Source organism: Equus przewalskii, chromosome 31 (assembly GCF_037783145.1).
Source record: "Equus przewalskii isolate Varuska chromosome 31, EquPr2, whole genome shotgun sequence".
NCBI lineage: Eukaryota > Metazoa > Chordata > Mammalia > Perissodactyla > Equidae > Equus > Equus przewalskii.
This window is the reverse complement of record NC_091861.1, coordinates 5,933,077-5,952,619: the sequence shown is the minus strand read 5'-3', so window position 1 is coordinate 5,952,619 and position 19,543 is coordinate 5,933,077. Positions and strand designations below refer to the sequence as shown.

The window sequence follows — 19,543 nt, the reverse complement described above, 5'->3', positions numbered from 1 at the left end:
ACTAAGTTTATACAGGGAGCAAAATAAGCAACCCAAGGTCTTAATCTTTTTAAGCTTCAAAACGAATTTTAAGCTTTTATATCTCAATTTTAAAAATCTCAACTTTAAAGCTTTCAAACACGCAAATTAAGAACAAAAATTAAGGTAAATATTGGCCCGGAGGGAAAAACGGAAGGGAGACACGAGGCGGTTCTTGACAACCAAAGTGGTAAGGGTATAAAAAAACAGGTATGAAGGGAAATAAAAGCCATGCCCAAGGGCGGAGGGCCGGGGCTGTGGGCAGCAGGACCGGGAGGCACAGAGGCAGCCGAGGCTCCGCGGGGACCGGGACGCCCGACTCTTGCGCTGGCGCCCCGGGGAGGCAGCGATGGGCGCGATGCGCAGGCACAGACCGCAGACTGGAGAACAGAGGCAAACAGGGGCCCGGGGAGGGGGCGGAGGTGAGGGAACCCGGCTGCGGCGCCCCGAGAGCGCACAGGCGGCGCGGCCGGACGAGGACCGCGCGGGCGGAGGCGCGAGGGGTGCGAAGGGCTCCCACCCCGGCAGCCAGCCCGCCGGCCCCCTGCGCCCCAGTCTTCCTCTCCTCACCTGGGAATCCGAGGCGAAAATAGGGCTACCGCTGGGCGCCTGGTCGGTTTCCAGCCGCCCTCGCTGACATGGCGGCCGACGAGCTGTCACAGAGCTTGCTCTGGTCTCCCGCCGCTCGGGTGGAGGAGACACCTCCGGCCCTCTCGCCCCGCCTCCCTCTGCGCACCCCCGCCGGCCGGCCGGCTGGCTGCTGGCGGCCCGCGGCCCCGGAGCATAGAGCGCGGGCGGCTAGAGAGGAAGCGCAGAGGGCGGACGACCATAGAGTACGAGTCTAGACACAACCTGGATGGTCGGTCTTCCTCATCAGTCCACTCACAGACCTCCGGCGTCCTCACAGGGACGGAAACGGAAGTGAGGAAAAGAGGAAAAAGGTGAGGTCACCCGCATGCGCAGTTTGTAGTGTTTACTTCCGCCCGGCCTGGTCGGGTGGTAGAAGGGTGTTGCACGTGGGGTTCCCTGTGTGGAGTTGGCCGACGATGTAAGCACCCTGGGTGACATAGGGACAGACTTCAGAGGGTGAGGATGTGGGTCCCAGTCGCGGGGCTTCCTCCGCGGCTGACGCTGTCAGCCTTGACCGGCGCCTGTCGCTTATGCATTTTGGGATCTGGAGCGGCGAGACGGAAGGACGTCCTAGCGAGGGACCGCCGGGGTTTGTCTGACTTCCACCCGCAGCTCTTGCCCAGTCTGAGTTTCGGAGACTCGCCCTCGTGGGTGACCAAGTGCCGCTTAGAGCCCAGGCGTTATATAACAAGTCCGAGACTGGCTGAGACCTTGGTACAGGTCCTGCGGGGAGGCCGAGAAAAAACTTGCCAGCTATTTCTGGAGTGCAATCCGGGTGAGTTCGTCGTGGACTGCATTTTCTGGATGTTCATCACTTCTGCAAACTTTTCTTGACCACCCATGGTGTTCTAAGACATGGCCTCTTCCTTTAAGCGGCTTATGTGGTCTGTGTTAATCGTCACACCACAAAATATTTCTGTAGCAGTTTGCACTTGAACACAATATTTTGACAAAACATGCTCTTAGATTTCACCGTCTCCCCAAAATAGTCGCAAGCCCCCTCCCCCAAGAGAACATTTATCTTACCCTTCCCTGCATCTCCTACAGACCATAGCGGGATACTGAGAACGCAAGATTTATAGACTTTTTGACAAATAACTTTTTAAAGCACCATTTTCTGTTGTGAGGAGTCAGTTCTGTTTAGCTTTGACAATATCTTTGATGGTTAAAGTATCTCGATAGTCCATAAGTGGTAGGCTTGAGGCAGCCTCTTGTTTGCTTTTTTTTTTTTTTCTTGAGAGATGATGAGACATTGAGATTAAGAGTGCAGGTTTTGCAGTCTGACAATGGATTCAGCACCGCTTAACAGTTGCGACCTTAGAGTCAGTGGCTCTATCTAGTCTGCAGTTTCCTTATATGTAAATAAGTGTAACATCTGCTTTGGGGATGTTGTGAGATTTAAAATTAGATAATACACATAAAACATCTAATTTCTTTGATGTTGAATGAAATTGTGTTGTCTCTTTTGCAAATAATCTTTTCGTTCTGTTAATATGCTAGGTCCTGGAATCTTGACTCAAGCATTACTTGAAAACGGTGCCAGAGTGATTGCCCTTGAAAGTGACAGAACTTTTATTCCACATTTGGAGGTATGTTTTTAGTTTTTAAAAAATGATTTGTTCGATTAGCTACCTTTGAGTGTTTTAGGAAAGTAAAATTAAGCACCAATTTATTTTATAGAATCACTCTTAGGGGCCGCACCTTAAATGTTTTGTTATCCCCAGTGACAAGAACAGAGTAAGTATCAATGCTTATTGAACGACTAAAACCCTGGAGTTGTGAGAGTTGTTTTCTTTCTGATTCTAGGTCTGCTACCAACTAGTTGGGTGACTGAAGAAAAGTGTATGACTTGTATCTCTACACTTATTTCCTCATCTCTAGTAGGTTATACTGTGCCCCTGCTTTCTGTGAGTGTAGAATCTACTTGGAATGCTAAGATTAGTTAATACGACTATGTTAACTCTGGAGTTAGGGTTTGAGAGGCAAGAAAAGTTTGGTATAGTCAGATAACAATTGCATGGGTTGAAGATATTACCCAAATGGATTTTTCAGTGAATTCTGCTTCTTATATAGCAGACAAGTTCGCCTAACAGTAGAGTAGCAATTCTTTGCATCAAGCCCAGCCTCTTTTTCTTTCTGTTTCTGTCCCTCCTTCCTTTATAAATCTCTAGATTAAATTTAGGAAACTTATGCTTCTCTATACCAACTTCCTGAAACCATGTAAATTGATGTTGTCTAAAAGTTATCTAAAAAGCATGATGACAACAAAAAATTATGAAAATGTCCATCAAATCCAGCTGTCTATTTTTTAATAAAACTGTACATTAGAAGGTTGTTATTCTACAAATGACTGCTTTAAAAAGAACTCAAGGTTTTAGCTAGGTTGTTTAATTGATGATGTAGGGGACCTGGAAATGGCCACCCCAAGATATGTCTCTTTGGCATCAGGATTATTTGAGGCTGATTGCTTTTGAGGAACGGAACTTGCCCTTTGTTAGGACACGTTTACACTTGTAAGGTAAATCTCTGTCTGTAAAAGGTGCCTCCCTCTCTGTACCAGGAAGAAGAAAGGAGATGACCACCTCTCTAGAAACTCTTAATCAATGCCAAAGGCAAGGACTTAAATCTGCATTTTATTGTGCTTGTCTGGTAACCTCCTGTAACTGACTTCCCTACCCCTCCCAGCATTGGCATTTCTTTAAGGATTAAGCATCTTTCCTTAGGCTAGGAACTGATTGCTGCGCTCACCTGTGACCACCCAGCTCCAGACAATAGACTTGCCTCCTGCTGTAACAGACCACTACCTGCTGTGTCCATCAAGTGCTGTGCCATCAGGGCAATCTTGTGACTATTGTGGGAGGGACATTTCAATCATATGTGAAACACCCTGTTTGGGGGTATATAACCAGTCTGTGCACCCCACTTCTTCGGTGTCCTTTCTTCCTTCGGGAAGAAAGGCCCCAGGCCATGGTTCCTCATAAGGCTTTGTTTAATTTTCTCTTGCTATTCTGTCTCATGTGAATTTAATTCGTTCACCAGCCAGACGAACCCACATTTGGGAAGAGGAAATATCTTCCTCCCCTACAATGATAAATCTATTGGAATTCCAAAAACATGAAGAGAAAAAGAGCACATAAAATTGTTCAAAGATTCAAGATTGTGAAATGTAACTTAGTAAACATAGCCATCTGTAATTTCAACTTGGAATTAAAAACAAGATAGCTTTTATCTTGATCTTTAAAGAAATGGCCCGCTTTTGAAGATTAATCTACATGTTCACAAAATAATTAAGATGGTATTAAAATATCTTTCTGTTTGCAGTTTGTTATCCTGTAACACAATAGTTGCTTTTCTGTAAGATCAACATAACAGTCTTAATTTAAAAACACTTGATTCTGGGGCTGGCCCTGTGGCCTAGTGGTTGAGTTCGGTGCACTCTTCTTCTGTGGCTTGGATTCACAGGTTCAGATCCCAGGCACAGAGCTACACCACTCATCAGCCATACTGTGGCAGCGACTCACATACAGAATAGAGGAAGATTGGTACAGATGTTAGCTCAGGGTGAATCTTCCTCAGCAAAAAAACCCCAAAGAAACACTTCATTCAATGAGAAAAGGAGAGTTACGGGCTAGAGAATTCTTGATACACAATATTTCTTACAGGAATATCAGTCATAAAATGTTTCTGAAGCTGTAAATGTAAGCAGAAAATCCAAACATCATTGACTAAATCTAGTCTTTGATTAGAACTAGTTTTTGCTCCAGTTAAGGCTTTTATTTTCCTTCTAACTCCTCATTCCCCACCGCCCAGCACTAACTTGAGCTTAGCCCTTAGTACCTGTTCTTTCACTCTTACTAACTATCCTTATGATGAAGTGAAAAGCCATTCAAATAAAGTTTTGTGTCGGTTCATCTGTTTGATAGAATAAGAGAAATATTTGTTTAAATAGAACCTTTGCAGCCCTAAATCAGGGCCTTAAAGTGATGCTCTTAGCAGACGATGCTTCTAGCCACCCACAGGCTCTCAGGTTTGCTCCTAAAAACGGAAATGATTTTCAAGAATAATGCTTGACTTTGGGTTTTTACCTAACTTTAGAACCACCCCCAACCCTCCACCCCCATTTCTCTGATAGGATTCCTGAGGCTCCGCGTTAACAATGTTTCAAGCGGGAACAGTTTGTTTTCCAATCTGGATGTGCTACAGATAGACATGTAGCAAATTGTGTTCTATAATAAATCATGAGGTATGCCATTTGAATTGTGAAAGCTGTTGTTGCAGAAGTAGCTGGATATGGTCAGTTGAAGAGACATCAGCTTTTGCGGTAAACTGTGCCTTATTTCAGCAGGGATAGAGCACAATCTTTTCAAATCGGGCTGACTCTCAGCCCTCACGCTTACTGCCTTTATGCCCTTAGGCAAGTAAGTAGTGTGATCTGTCTGAGCCTTGGTTTTCCTCATATGTAAAATAGAGACATTAATACCCACTTTAAAGGGTTGTGACGCAATTTAAATAAGATCAACTGTGTGAAGTGCCTAACACAATGACTGGTAGAAACTTAAGGGTTATTTCTCTTTCCTCTCTCCTTTTTGCTTCCTATGTTTGAATCCTAAATATAGTCAAGTCGAGTTTTCAAATGTGATTTCACTACTATTGTAGGAATTGAATTATTTATTCTGGAGTTTTGGCCGTTGTCGCATTTGAATTGTTGAATGGTGACAGGTGCAAAAACAAAAATGTATGTGCCCTCTCAGAATACAAGTGTAACAAAGTCATAAAGTATACTTTGTTTTTACATTCCCATCAAACCAAAATTCGTTAGCTTTCCTTAATTACAAAGATTAAAATATGACTTTTGGATAACTTGTGAGATTATTTTATTTATAATTACTTATAGAATAATTTGTAAAAGTTTAAAGATATTATTTTATTTATAATTACTTATAGAATAATTTGTAAAAGTTTAAAGATAATCAGTTTTTAAGGTCTGCATTATATGAATGCTCTATTTCTTTAGCTTTCATAACACCGCACTCTTCTGGTTTTCTTCCTTGCTTTTCTGGCTTATTTTCAGCTTCTTGTGAGACTTCAGAGGTGCTCCATCCTCAGGCCTAGTCCTCTGTACTTCTCCCTAGAGATCTCCTCTGCACTTCTGGTTTTAACTACCTTCAACGAGCCAAATTCTCACAAATTTATATCTTCAGCGTGGATCATTCCACTAACCTCCCCATTCAAGTCTAGCACTTCCCACCTGGCATCTCCACTTGGATCACTAATAGGCATCTCAGAATTAACATGACCAAAGATAGGTAATTTCCACCCCCAGTCTGTTTCTTCCACTAGTCTTTTTCAAGAGTCCCTTGGAAAGCGATTGTTAAAATTTACTAGATTTAGAAATAGAATAATATTTACTTATAGGTTGAACTCAAACACTTAAGAAAAATTAGACTTTTTAATTCAGAGCTTTAAATTGCAAATTTCTTGAAACTCTGATAAAGATCAGTAGAATTTTCTGTGCATGAAGAACCTCAGTATGCACATTGAAACACATTGCCCTCTTCTATTTGTCTTGTTGCAATTTCACATTAAGTTCATGGAGTCTGTAGCTAATACCTGCTCTCACTAGTAAGTTCTCCGGTGCACCTGGAAGGGGAACTCATCAGGGCAGTGAAAAGATGAAGGTACAATGGACTTCTTCCAGCGGACAAGGAGCTTTCCTTCTAGAGTTGCCTCTGTCTTCAGGAAAACTAAATGAAAAATTAAGGGGAAATGGAGAGTGACCTACACAATGAGCCAAGTTCCTTTGACGAAGGACTAACTAAGCTCTTCTAGAATAAGAGAAATACTCTCTTGAATCTATCTGCCTTTCACTTTAATAATTTTGTTGTTTTTCTTTACGGTAAAACATCTTCCCATGACTAGCAGATGGATTGCAAGCTCTCTGCCTGAGCCCAGATGTGGTCTCAGAATCTTTGCTCAGTGCTCCAGGCAGCCACTACTAAGCAATTAGAGGTTAATGTGAGAAAGCTTTTTGAATGACTGAAACCATTGAAATAAAGTAAAAGGATAAGTAAGAATTTGTTGAAGATTTTTGTTTCTTGGGCTTTTTCTTAGTAATATTGTACTTTTCATCATTTTTCAGGCATTAGTTGATTTCTTAACTCTGTTAAATTTTAGGGTATGTCAGTAATGTTTTCTTTACATCCTTATGAAGCCAGTAGTATTTTTTATAAGAATTATTTATTTATTTACTTATTTTTGAGGAAGATTAGCCCTGAGTTGACATCTGCCGCCAATCCTCCTCTTTTTGCTGAGGAAGATTGGCCCTGAGCTAACATCTGTGCCCATCTTCCTCTATTATGTGTAGGACGCCTGCCACAGCATGGCTTGATAAGCAGTGTGTAGATCCGTGCCTGGGATCTGAACTGGCAAACCCCAGGCCGCTGAAGTGGAGTGCGTGAACTTAACTGCTATGCCAGTGGGCCAGCCCCTATAAGAATTATTTTTTGAAGTAGATCCCTGAATTGTTACAAAGTCTTCATAACACTGAAATTTCTTTTATTCTTTCTTTTTTTTTTTTTTTGTAACCGAGATTCGCCCTGAGCTAATATCTGTTGCCAGTCTTCCTCTTTTTGCTTGAGGAAGATGGTCACTGAGCTAACATCTGTGCCAGTCTTCCTCTGTTTTATGTGGGATGCTGCCACAGTGTGGCTTGATGAGCAGTGCTAGGTCTGCACCCAGGATCAGAACCTGTGAACCCAGGCTGCCAAAGCGGAGTGTGTGAACTTATCTATGCCACAGGGCCAGCCCCAAAACTGAAATTTCTGAACATGTTATCTCTGTCTCACTCTAGTCCCTAGGAAAAAATCTGAATGGAAAACTAGAAGTGGTCCACTGTGACTTCTTTAAACTGGATCCTACAAATTGTGGAACAGTAAAACCTCCCATTATGGTTTCAAAGATGCTTTTTCAGAATTTGGGAATACAAGCACTTCCTTGGTCAAAAGGTAATTTTTGTTATTCACTAAAGCAGATACCTTATAATTTGTCGGCTTTGTCTACAGCTACACCTGGAACAGGTACACCTGGTTTGTTGAAGAGATTGTGTATAATTTATATTATACAATTTATGGACAGATGCTCTTAAATTGAATATGGCTTTCCCCTCACCTAGACACAGATAATCAGAGCAGTTCCACAGAGGCCAAGTTCCATATCAAAGAAAGATGCTGAGGGTTAGTTTTAACTGAAATAAACTTAAAATTAATATAGTTTATTAAGTAGGTTTGGCTTAATAAAATATGGTCATAGGAAGAAGTGTTAAGAATTTATTCAAATATTTTTGCTTACATTCTTAACAGGTATCCCTTTAAAAGTAATTGGAATCTTTCCAATTAAAAATGAGAGAAAGACGCTTTGGAAACTTTTACATGACCTATATTCGTGTACTTCTATATATAGATATGGACGAGTAGAACTAAATATGTTTATTAGTGAGAAGCAGTACCAGGTAGGTAATTAACAAGTGCCTGATTAATTTTCTGTTTTGAAAGAGACAGATTTTTTCTGAGTGGTCTTAATCTGTGTGATTTTAATTTGGGCTCATGACATTTGAGAGTACTAGGAGTGTTTTTAAATTTCTGTAGAGCAGTCTTTAGGTATGATTTTTAAGGGTTTTTTTTGTGGTAAAATATACATAACATAAAATTCACCATTTTAACTATTTTTAAATGTGCAGTTCAGTGGCTTTAAGTACACCGACGTGGTACAACTATTACCACCCTCTCTCTTCTCAGAACTTTTCGTCATTCCACATTGACGCTCTGTACCCATCAGACACTAACTCCCCATTCCCCTCTCCTCTGAGCTCCTGGTAATTCTTGCTCTACTTCTGTCTCTATGAATTTGGCTATTCTAGATACTTCACATAAGTGGAATCATACAATATTCCACTTTGTGTCTGGCTTATTCCACTTAGTGTAATGTCTTTAGAGTTCATCTAAATTGTAGCATGTGTCAGAATTTCATTGTTTTTAAGGCTGAATAATATTCCATTGTGTGTATACACCGCCTTTCCATTCATCTGTCAGTGGACAGGTGGGTCGCTTCCACCTTTTGGCTATTGTGAATAATGCTGCTATGAACTTGAGTGTGCAAATATCCCTTCGAGTCCCTGCGCCGAGTTCTTTTGGCTATATACCCAGAAGTGGAATTTCTGGATCATATGATAACTCTATTTTTAATTTTTGGAGGAACCACCATACTCTTTTCTGCGGTCGCTGCACTGTTATATTCCCACCAGCAATACACTAGGGGTTTCAGTTTCTCCATATTCTCTCCAACACATTGTTTTTCCCTTTTTTTGATAATATTCATTCTAATGGTGTAAAGTGGTATATCGTTGTTTTGATTTGCATTTTCCTAATGATTAGTGATGTTGAACATCTTTTCATGTGCTTATAATAGTTTGTATATCATCTTTGGAGAAATGTCTATTATTTTTTAATTGGTTTTTTTTGTTGTTGAGTTTTAGGAGTTCTTTATATAGTCATGCATCGCTTAATGATGGGGATATGTTCTGAGAAATGCGTCGTTAAGCGATTTTGTCGTTGTGTGAATATCATAGAGTGCACTCACACAAGCCTAGATGGTATAGCCTACCACACGCCTATGCTATACAGTACTAATCTTATGGGGTCGCCATCATCTGTGCAGTTCCTCATTGACCAAAATGTCGTTCTGCGGCACGACTGTATATTCTCAATGTTAGTCCCTTCTCAGATATGTGATTTGCAAATATTTCTTCCCTTCTCTTCGTTGCCTGTTTACATGGTTGATAGTGTCCTTTGATTCTCCAAGTTTTTAATTTTGATAAAGTCCAATTTGTCTATTTGTTGTTGTTGTTGCCTGTGCCTTTGGTGTCCTATTTAAGAAATCATTACCAAATCCAGTGTCATGAAGCTTTCCCCCTGTTTTCTTCTAAGAGTTTTATAGTTTCAGCTCTTATGTTCAGGTCTTTAATCCATTTTGAATTACTTTTTTTATATGGTGTCGTGTTAAGTAAGGGTCCAACTTCATTCTTTTGCATATGGACATTAAGTTTTCCCATCTTTTATTGAAAAGACTGTTCTTTCCCCTTTGAATAGCCTTGGCACCCTTGTCAAAAATCATTTGACATTTGAGGGTCTATTTATGGGCGCTCTGTTTTATTCCATTGGTCTATATGTCTGTCTTTATGCCAGTACCACACTATTTTGATTGCTATAACTTTGTAGTAAGTTTTGAATTCAAGAACTGTGAGTTGCCCTATTTTGTTCTTTTTAAAGTCTGTTTAGGGTATTTGGTATCCCTTGAGAGTCCATATGAATTTTAGGGTACATTTTCCTATTTTTGCAAAAAAAAAAAAATGGTTGGGATTTTGATAGGGATTGCATAGAATCTGTAGATCACTTTGGGTGGTGTTGACATCTTAACAATATTGAGTCTTCCAACCTATGAAAACAGAATGTCTTTCCATTTATTTGTGTTTTCTTTAACTTCTTTTAGCAATATTTTGTAGTTTTCAGTGTACAAGTCTTTCACCTCCTTGATTAAGTTGACTCGTAAGTATTTTATTGTTTTTGATGCCATTGTAGATGGAATTGTTTTCTTAATTTCCTTTTCAGATTGTTCATTGTTAGTGTATAGAAATAGTTGATTTTTGCATGTTGGTTTTTGTATCCTACAACTTTGCTGAGTTCGGTTATTAGTTCTAACAGTTTTTTTGTGGAATCTTTAGGGTTGTAGACTCTACTTTTTATTCTCTGAAATCGAAGGGCCTCCTGAAGTCCTTGAGATTGCCTTGAGAGTAATGTTTCTTTTCTGCCTATAATGCTTTCTGTTATTAATCCTTTAAACAAATATAATGGGAGATGCTTATTTGTATATAAGAGAGCGATGAGTTAGGATTGTGGGGCGAGAAATGAGGGGATGATGTACTCGCCAAGACCCAGATAGTAGGTAAATAGTGACTGTCCGCTTAAAGCTCAGAACCTTGAGTCTGTACATACAGTATATAAGTGAAACATGAGAGGAAGAGAACTAGCAAATGCTTCGTCTTGCTGTTAGGAATATGTTCTAATGCTTCTTTTAAAACATGGGCCTTTTCACGTGTGGTTTCATCTCTCTGTAGTGCCCTTTTGGTCACTGAGGTATCTTCTCATCCTTCAAGTGTCAGCCTAAACAATGCTTAACTCAAAGTTTAATAGCCCACCTGATACATATTTCTAACACACTTTTTCTTCTCCACTGTAATTACACGTTTGTTTCATTTTTCTTTAATGAAATATAGGTGATACGGTTAAAGGAGATCAATTTCAAATAAATTATATTTTAAGCATACATAGTTATATTTCAACATGAAAGTTTAAAAAGACTTTCTTTTTTGAAACAGTTTGAAATGGTTAAGATTTCGCCTATAATTCTAATTTTATTTAATTTCTAGATACTATTAAAATATTACTATTATCCAACATTTGACTTTGATTGATTATAATTATGTATAACATGTAACTTCTCTTTTCCTTTTACTAGAAACTAATGGCAAATCCCAAAAATCCAAATTTGTATCAGGCATTAAGTGTGCTCTGGCAAGTAGCTTGTGAGATTAAGCTTCTGCATATGGTGAGTAAAATCCTCCTAAATTTCAACGGAGAACTTCATTGTTTTCAAAGAGACTACATTTCTGTGACCAGTAAATGGAGAAAAATTAAAGATTAATTTTGTTATTTTTCCCAACTGTTGAAGATAATAGTGCAAGGTAACTTTGTATTGCTGGTGTGGTTTTTTTGTCACAAATATTTATATTTTTCTCTGATTGTAAAAATAATATATGCTGATTAAAAGTGTGAGACATGTTAAAGAAAGAAAGAAAAGAATTTTTAAAAAAGTCACCTAGACTTCTACCACCAAGGGGTTGCTGTTGACAATTGTGATATGTTTTTAGTCTTTTATTTTTCCTGTTTTTGGGGTTTTTTTCCCCTTTATATAGGGGAGATTATATTATTTTATATCTTGTTTTTCTCACTTAATAGTTAATGATAAGTTTTTTCCTGTGTCACTAAACATTTTTCTTAAGTTTTTAATGGCTATCTAATACCTCATTATAGAGCATTTCCTTTTTTTAGTTTATTTCCTTAGGCAAGATCAGAATTGTCTAATAGAAATATAATACAAGCCACATTTGTAATTTTACGTTTTTTGGTAGCCACATCATACAAAGTAAAAAAGAAACAGGTGAAATTAATTTTAATGTTATATTTTACTTCAATTCAAAATATTGTTATTTCACTATATAATCAGTATTTTGAAGTTAGTTAGTATATCGTTTACATTCTTTTTTTGTGTACTAGACCTTTGATGTCCAGTGTGTATTTTATACTCCAACACATCTCACTTCAGACTGGACACATTTCAAGTGTTTGATAGCCACATGTGATTAGTGGCTACCATATTTAATAACAGAGGAAGGACTAGAGCGTAGGAAAAAAATGATAAATACTCTCTCTTTCATACCATAATTTGCCCATTTACTTTTTTATTGTAGTAGACTGAAATATATATCAAGTGGATTTTATAGGGTATAATTTGTTTATTTTATTAGCCCTTGTCCTTCCAAGGATGAATTGGTTTTATTTTTAAATTTTGTAGTGCGTATCTCCGTGTAGTCTCTTCATTGTTTTGTCCAGGAACACATTAAGGCCGTCAAAGGCATACTTAGTTGTTAGAATGTTATCTCATTTGATTTTAGCTTTTGTTCCAATTCTATTTTTTTCCCCAAAAACATATGAGGTTCTTAGGTTGGATCTTTGTTCCTTGTCTTTTATATCTATCATGCTGTCATTGTTTTTCTGTATTCCCAGAAATCTTTTCACACTTGGCTGTCACAGCACTGACTCTGCTTTCTGTCCTCACTGTATATTGTGATCTTGGTACTGTATTTCTTGGTTTCCCTAAAAGCCTTTCTTACCCACTGATCTCCTCTCGTTCTGTTGACTTTTTATCTCAGCCTCGCCTCTCCTCATGGCTTTCGGCTAGTTTCTTCATCGAGGCCTCCCAAGGACTTTAACTTTCAGGACAGTTTTCTTTTCTTGTTCTGCAGTATTTCTTTTCAAAGTCCTTATGTTAAGTTTTGCCTTTTATTAACCTCCAGAAAGGAGAAGTCTTTCTGGACCCAGTGTTTTTAACATCCATTTATATGTCTACAACAGAAGAGTCAGTGATTGAATTCAGTTCCCAGAGTCGTGCAGGTTTTCCTCGCCTGTGGCTCTGGTAGATGGGAGTGAGGTTTGCTCAGTGCCCACTGCTGTGCCCTAAACTGCTGTGGATAGACCACAGGATAGCTAGACCAAGCGTGGGGGGAAACTGCAGTGCCCAGTGCACACTGCTGCTGCTGCTGCTGCGCCTTTATCCACCTACTGACATTCCTAGAACTAGGAATTGCATGGATGGGCAACAATTGCATTTTTCATTCCACTTCAATTGCCACTGTAGTTAGTAATAAATTATTACCATTTTTGACAATAGCCTTTCAGATCTTATGTCCAATAGTGTAAGTTTTTTAAGTCTGCATCAGATGCTGTATGTCTTTACGTATCCCAACATATTCAAATGAATTTGATTAATAGGCTTCCACTAAGGTAGGACAAAAAAATTCTCAGTATTGATGTGATAGCCCTTGTTGTGACTCTAATATAGAAATGTTGGCTGTGCAAAATAACTTAAGAACCTGCTTGTATAAGTATATTAAGAGTAACTCTCTTTTATCTAAGTAAGTAATAGAGTTACCAGTATTGGGATAGACCTTTGAGTCTCTTTTTTTCTTTTATAGATTGGCACCTGAGCTAACAACTGTTGCCAATCTTCTTTTTTTTTTAATTGCTTTCTCCTCCCAATACATAGTTGTATATTTTAGTTGTGGGTCATTCTAGTTGTGGCATGTGGGATGCCGCTTCAACATGGCCTGATGAGCGGTGCCGTGTCCACACCCAGGATCCAAACCGGTGAAACCCCAGGCTGTTGAAGCGGAGCGCGAACTTAACCACTCTGACACTGGGCCAGCCCTGAGTCTCCTTATTTTAATCTGAAAAAATGAGGCGAGAGAAGAAAGACATATATGATTTAACTATCACATATTGTTTTTCTTATATCCAATTAGACTGGTGACTTAGATTTAATTCATTCTGTGGTTTAGGCAAGACATTTTTAAAGGCAGTAATAATCTGGGCCAGTTTGACCAAAGAGAGCTAAAAGAAATGTTCTGTTTTTATCTTTCCTCAAGGAGCCTTGGTCATCATTTGACATATACACCCAAAATGGGCAACTGGAAAAGCCGAAGCGTAGGGTAAGAATGAATGAATGCTTTTCCCTTTTTTCCTCTAAATGGAACATCCTTTGTTTTCTTTAAGGTTATCCTTGTTTTCTTTGATTATCTGGTATTCTGTATTTATTTAAATTTTTAATTATATAATATCTAGAAATGTTCTTCAAGCATATCTTACTGCTTTTAATAAATTCAAATTATTTTGGAAGACACTTGTATTTTTCAGCTATTTTGTAGTGGATGCTAGCATAGTAATAGGCTTAAACAGAGAATCTGACTTCTGTTTTTATCTCTTGAAAGGAAGATACATCTCAGATTTGTAAAATATAATTTCAATATTCATCTAATTTGATAAACTAAAAACAAAGTTTTATACCTTATTAATAAATCAGAAATTTGTAATATTACTGCTTATAATGCTTGAATTCACCAACAGGGGCATCTTGTTTCTTACCCAGGGGGTGGGGCTTTTATTTTTATTTGTTTTCTCCCCTTTCTAAAGAACCAAAGTGTTGATGTTATAAAGTGGTCTTCTGTTTAGTTTATATCAGGGCTGCTTGTGGTGAAATTGTAATAAAGTAGCTGAAGTTTCAAAAGCAATTTTTGGAGTCAATTCGAAAGTTGCACTTTAGGATTAGGAGCTAGTGATGCCGTGATCCCAGCATATCCTCGCTGTCTGAAGTTCCCATTTGCTTACTTCTTTGGTTTTTTTCTCACTCTTGCCACTAAAGGAAAAAAGAAAACTATCAACTTAGAAATGGTCTGATTTTAGGGTGATCAGTCATCCTTGTGAGCACTGTGATCATAGCCCTGTTTCACTATTCATAAGTATAATTTATGTAGTCTCACAAAATTGGGATAATACATTTTGGCTTGATACTATTAGGAACTTGTCCCAGTGTCCCCAAAATGAACAACTGTGTATATAAGGTACATTCTCAATGACAAGATCAAAAGCTACAAAAGTTTCTTGGCCAAGTTAAATATATAAACTTTCGGGGATGAAGATGAAATAATCAAATGTCATGTTCTATGAGAGAATTTTATTCAAATACTTCACATTTATCTTTAATATCAACGTGTTCTTAATTGCTACAGAAGCACTTCGAGGCATTTAACAATTTTTTAGAGCCATCATCTTTATTTCCATCCAAGTTGTTTATTTTCTACTTTTTTAAGCCATGTTTTTATGCTGTTGTTGGAACATTTTTCCTAAGCTACAAATAACTGTTCATTTAACATCAGGAAGGTTTTTCCCCCTATTTGTCAGGTAAATCTTTATAACTCTAAAACTCTTTACCAAGTTGCTTTTTAAAGTCACCTTCAAAAGACTTGTTAACCACAACATGTAATACTTTGAGTTGTGAGGTTATCCCCCTTCCTAATTAGTAATTACTAAATATTTTTGAATTTCATTGCCTTCCTTTTTTACCAGTTCCTTTAGCTGCAGGCATCCAGAACTAGAAACTAGAATTGATTGAAATTTTATTTGTTAGGCTAATAGTGTCTTCCACAAACAGTATTTATATTTATATTTAAATATATATATATTATAAAGTAAGTAAGATATCACTATGTGAAATTTCCTAAGGACTCAAACATAAGGTTCCCTCTTTAATGAGGAATAATTTTGGGGGGAAAAGCAGTCTTAACCTTAGACCAAGTCATATACAGTTTTTATTTTAATCTGTATAATACTGTATACTAGTGCTTTTTCTGTAAAGGGCCAGATAGTAGATATTTTGTGCTTTGCAGGCCACATACAATCTCTGTCACATATTCTTTGTTTTTGCTTTTAAAAAAAAAAATCCTTCACAAATGTAAAAACCATTCTTAGCTCAGAGTATACAAAAGCAGACAGACAAGGGACCATAGTTTGCTAACCCTGTGGTTTTTTTAATAAAATATCTAGTTAAAAATTATAAGTGAGTAATAGTTTTTATCCTTAGAATCTGGTGTGACTCAAATATGAGAGACTCCGTGCATGTTAGTATCACGTTTGGGATTTGATCTCACCCTACTTACAACTTAATAAGCTGTTACTCTTTCATGGATGCTGGTCAAAGACACAGATTCCCTGATCAGACAGAGGACTTTATTTGCCCCCAGGTCCCATGGAGTGATGTGATGGGGCTCAGTTGGATGCTGTGTATGCAATGGGTTTGCATTGCAGCTGGGGAGCACAGAGCGGGGAGAATCCACCTCTTTTATAGCAAACATTAAGCAAGCCTGCTTTTTGTTCTTGGGGGGCCATTATCTCATTCCTCAAGGTGGCTCACTGCAAACAATCCTTGGAAATGGCCCGGGTGAAGAACAGTTAGGGCCTTGCATTCTTGACACACCCAGCAAGAACATACAGGGACATTCAGGGTCTCTGGTGATTGCTTCTTCCAGCAGGTAGCTTGAATGAGCAAGTGAACAGGGTTTTGCTTTGGCAATATTTTATGAGTAACACAATTTATTTTCCCTTCTCTCCAGGAATCATTAGAAGAACTACAGCAAAACTTATGTTTAATTCAATTGACTCCTCGTAGAACTTTATTTACAGAAAACTTAACACCTATTAACTATGATGTATTTTTTCACATGTTAAAGCAATGTTTTATGAAGCGCAATGCCAAGCTGATAGACCATTTACAGTAAGTAAGAAGAATAAAGCCCACTATGAAAGTAGCAATTTAATGTGGGAATTATACTTTCATGTTAGAGGTCCATTTTTTATATCATATATCTTGAATAACAGAGTTGGATACCATGTTTTCACTCATCTATTTCTTCAAAATACTTTCTTCTCCCTGGTGCACATAATTATATTTTCCATGTAATCTCCTGAGCTTAATTTTTTTTCTTTCTTTGAAAAAACAACTAGGAATGCTTACGAGTTGTTTTATCTTTGTTGGAATGTATGCCCAGGTTTAACTTACATGAAGAACTAGCTGCTTGCCACTGGCTGGTGGCATATCCACCATCTGCCTGTTGTCATTGCCTGTCCTTAGTGGTTCTATTTCCTAAACAAAGTAGGCATGGATCATTATACCCCCCTAGTCCTCCTGCCCTGGACCAAATTTTATGTTTCTACCTAAAGCTTTGTAAAAATTATAGCTGTTCCTATCTACTTTGTATCTAAATAAATGTAATTTTTGTATAGGTCTGATGTGTACAGTTCTGTAAGTTACGTATTTTACCTTGTAATCAGCAGCCCATAGTCGTGCAAAGTATTGTCAGGGAAAGAGCAAAATGTTAAAATAATCATTTTAATTAATTTGATCATCATTTAATACGTAACTGAATGAGCTATTGATTGAACAAGATTTATGTAAAAATGTTAAAAATGGAAATAGACTAGTAAAAGTAATCTACTTTTTTTTAATCTCGTCACCTTGTGGTAGTGGCCATTTTGAATGAAAATATCAAGAATATAGGAAATTAAGGGATAAATATGATAAACTGTGATACAAAGTGTTAAAAATTCCTTTGGAGATCTCTGTGAATTGAAAGCATGTTTACACCTGTGGCCAGGATTCCATTCAAAATCAAAAAGTATTGGGGGGGCCAGCCCCTCGGCCGAGTGGTTAAGTTGGCGTGCTCCACTGCAGGCGGCCCAGTGTTTCGTCAGTTTGAATCCTGGGTGTGGACATGGCACTGCTTGTCAAGCCACGCTGAGGCAGCATCCCACGTGCCGCAACTAGAAGGACCCACAACTAAGAATATACAACTATGTACCGGGGGGCTTTGGGGAGAAAAATGAAATAATAAAATCTTTAAAAAAAAAAAAAAGTATTGGAAATATTTTCCACCGAAATATTTTATTACAGTTGTTTTCTTGTTATTGTCAGAGGCTCACTGATGGTTTTTGCTAGATTAATATATAAGGCAGTTTTGTGCTTTACAGTTTATTCACCAGTAAGTGTTGCATAAAAATGTGGAAAATTATTCCCTTTTTGAAAACTGCTAGAGAGCAGTTTATGCTGTTTGTACTTACTTAACTTTTACATGAACCTAAATGGCTTTAAGAATATTTTTGCAAAGAGGGTTAAAAGATGAAAGGTACAGAAGAATTTTTTTAAAGAAAAATATTAAACTATAATATTGTATAAGAATTGGTTAAAACGTGTTAAAGCCTAAACCTGCTCTTTTCATTCCAGGTAAGCCATGAAACTTGAGGAATAAACATAGTTAAAGCTGTGTATATGCAAGGTCTTAAACTAAATAGGATTAATTATATATAATAAGTTAAGCATTTTAGATTGGGCTTAAAAGCCATCTCTATCAGTATTAACTGACAGTTGTTATGAAAAAGAATTAAGCGAACTTATTTTGTATTTCTTTTGCAGTTCATTGAGTCCAGTTGATGCGATGGATATATTGAAGAAAATCAAAAAAAAGGAAAAAGCGAAAATAACAAATTTATACCCTCGAGACTTTAAACAGCTTTTTGAAACTATAGAGTGTTCCAAAGATTATACCTGTAAATGGTTATATGATGACTTCTTGGAAGACAGAATCGTGTAAGGAACTGGACTGCCAAGACATTAACTGGAATGTTCATTTATTTGGCGATTATGACACAAATGAAAAAGAATGAAGTTTGTAAAGCTCAGCATACTTTCAACAGAAGATAACTGTTCTCGTTTTGCCCAGACTAGGCAGATCATTTCTTCTGAAGTTGATACCATTAGTATATTGGATAAAACAGTGGCCCCTATTTTTAGTCACAGCTGAGCAAAATGAAAACTTCAATTAATTGTGGATTTGATCAGATTGGATTTGTTTTAATTTCTTGTCTACTGTAAACATGCTGGTAGTTGTAAGGTATTACCAGGTGTAATTTAGTTTTTAAAATCCTTTTGCCCAAATATCATACATTGTATTAATTTAAATATTCCACTTTCACTGTTGATTTTTGCATCCTCTTGGGAGGCAAAAGAGTTTGTATATTGTTAAGCTTAGAAAGTAAATTAAACTGATTTAAGTGGTTTGTTTTACTTTTCAGTTTGTTGAAGTGTATTATGAAGTCTGTACAATGAAATTATTTAAATTTTAATATTGTATAAATTTTTTTAGAAATTAAAATATTTTAAGAAGTAAGATTTTGTGATTTTCTTTTCTCTAAATATCTATGAAACATTAAGTTGACCCTAATTTATTCACTTTAAATTCTGTCATGTATCATCTGTGTACTTTCAGTGAGTAATTCAGTCTGTTATTCAAAAATCTCTTGCATGTTTGTTCCATCTGAAGTTCATCTGAAGTTAGACCTTGAACCTAAATGCAATTAAGAATATTTTCTTAGGGGCTGGCCCCATGGCCGAGCAGTTAAGTTTGTGCACTCCGCTGCAGGCGGCACAGTGTTTCGTTGGTTCGAATCCTGGGCGCGAACATGGCACTGCTCATCAAGCCACGCTGAGGCAGCGTCCCACATGCCACAACTAGAAGGACCCACAACAAAGAATATACAACTATATACCAGGGGGCTTTGGGGAGAAAAAGGAAAAAAATAAAATCTTAAAAAATAAAAAAATTTTAAAAAAAGAATGT

The 19,543-nt window shown here is 37.7% G+C and overlaps 2 protein-coding genes across 3 annotated transcripts in view; one reads left to right on the top strand and one right to left on the bottom strand.

Annotated features, from left to right (window-relative positions):
* CNST (consortin, connexin sorting protein) overlaps nt 1–941 on the bottom strand; it is a 114,335-nt gene extending 113,394 nt beyond the window's left edge. The window contains exon 1 of one of the 2 annotated variants that reach the window (XM_070602611.1): nt 589–941. The gene's annotated coding sequence lies outside the window, so the exon portion shown is untranslated. The remainder of the gene's footprint in view (nt 1–588) is intronic. The other variant, XM_070602612.1, reaches the window with a different exon arrangement.
* On the top strand, nt 922–19,093 carry TFB2M (transcription factor B2, mitochondrial). Its single transcript, XM_008508203.2, has 8 exons — nt 922–1,423; nt 2,149–2,237; nt 7,499–7,652; nt 8,007–8,155; nt 11,218–11,307; nt 13,964–14,026; nt 16,484–16,644; nt 18,340–19,093. Exons 1-8 carry the CDS (start codon nt 1,111–1,113, stop codon nt 18,515–18,517), a joined length of 1,197 nt encoding a protein of 398 aa, XP_008506425.2. The 5' UTR covers nt 922–1,110; the 3' UTR covers nt 18,518–19,093.
* The last annotated feature ends 450 nt before the right edge of the window (nt 19,094–19,543 follow it).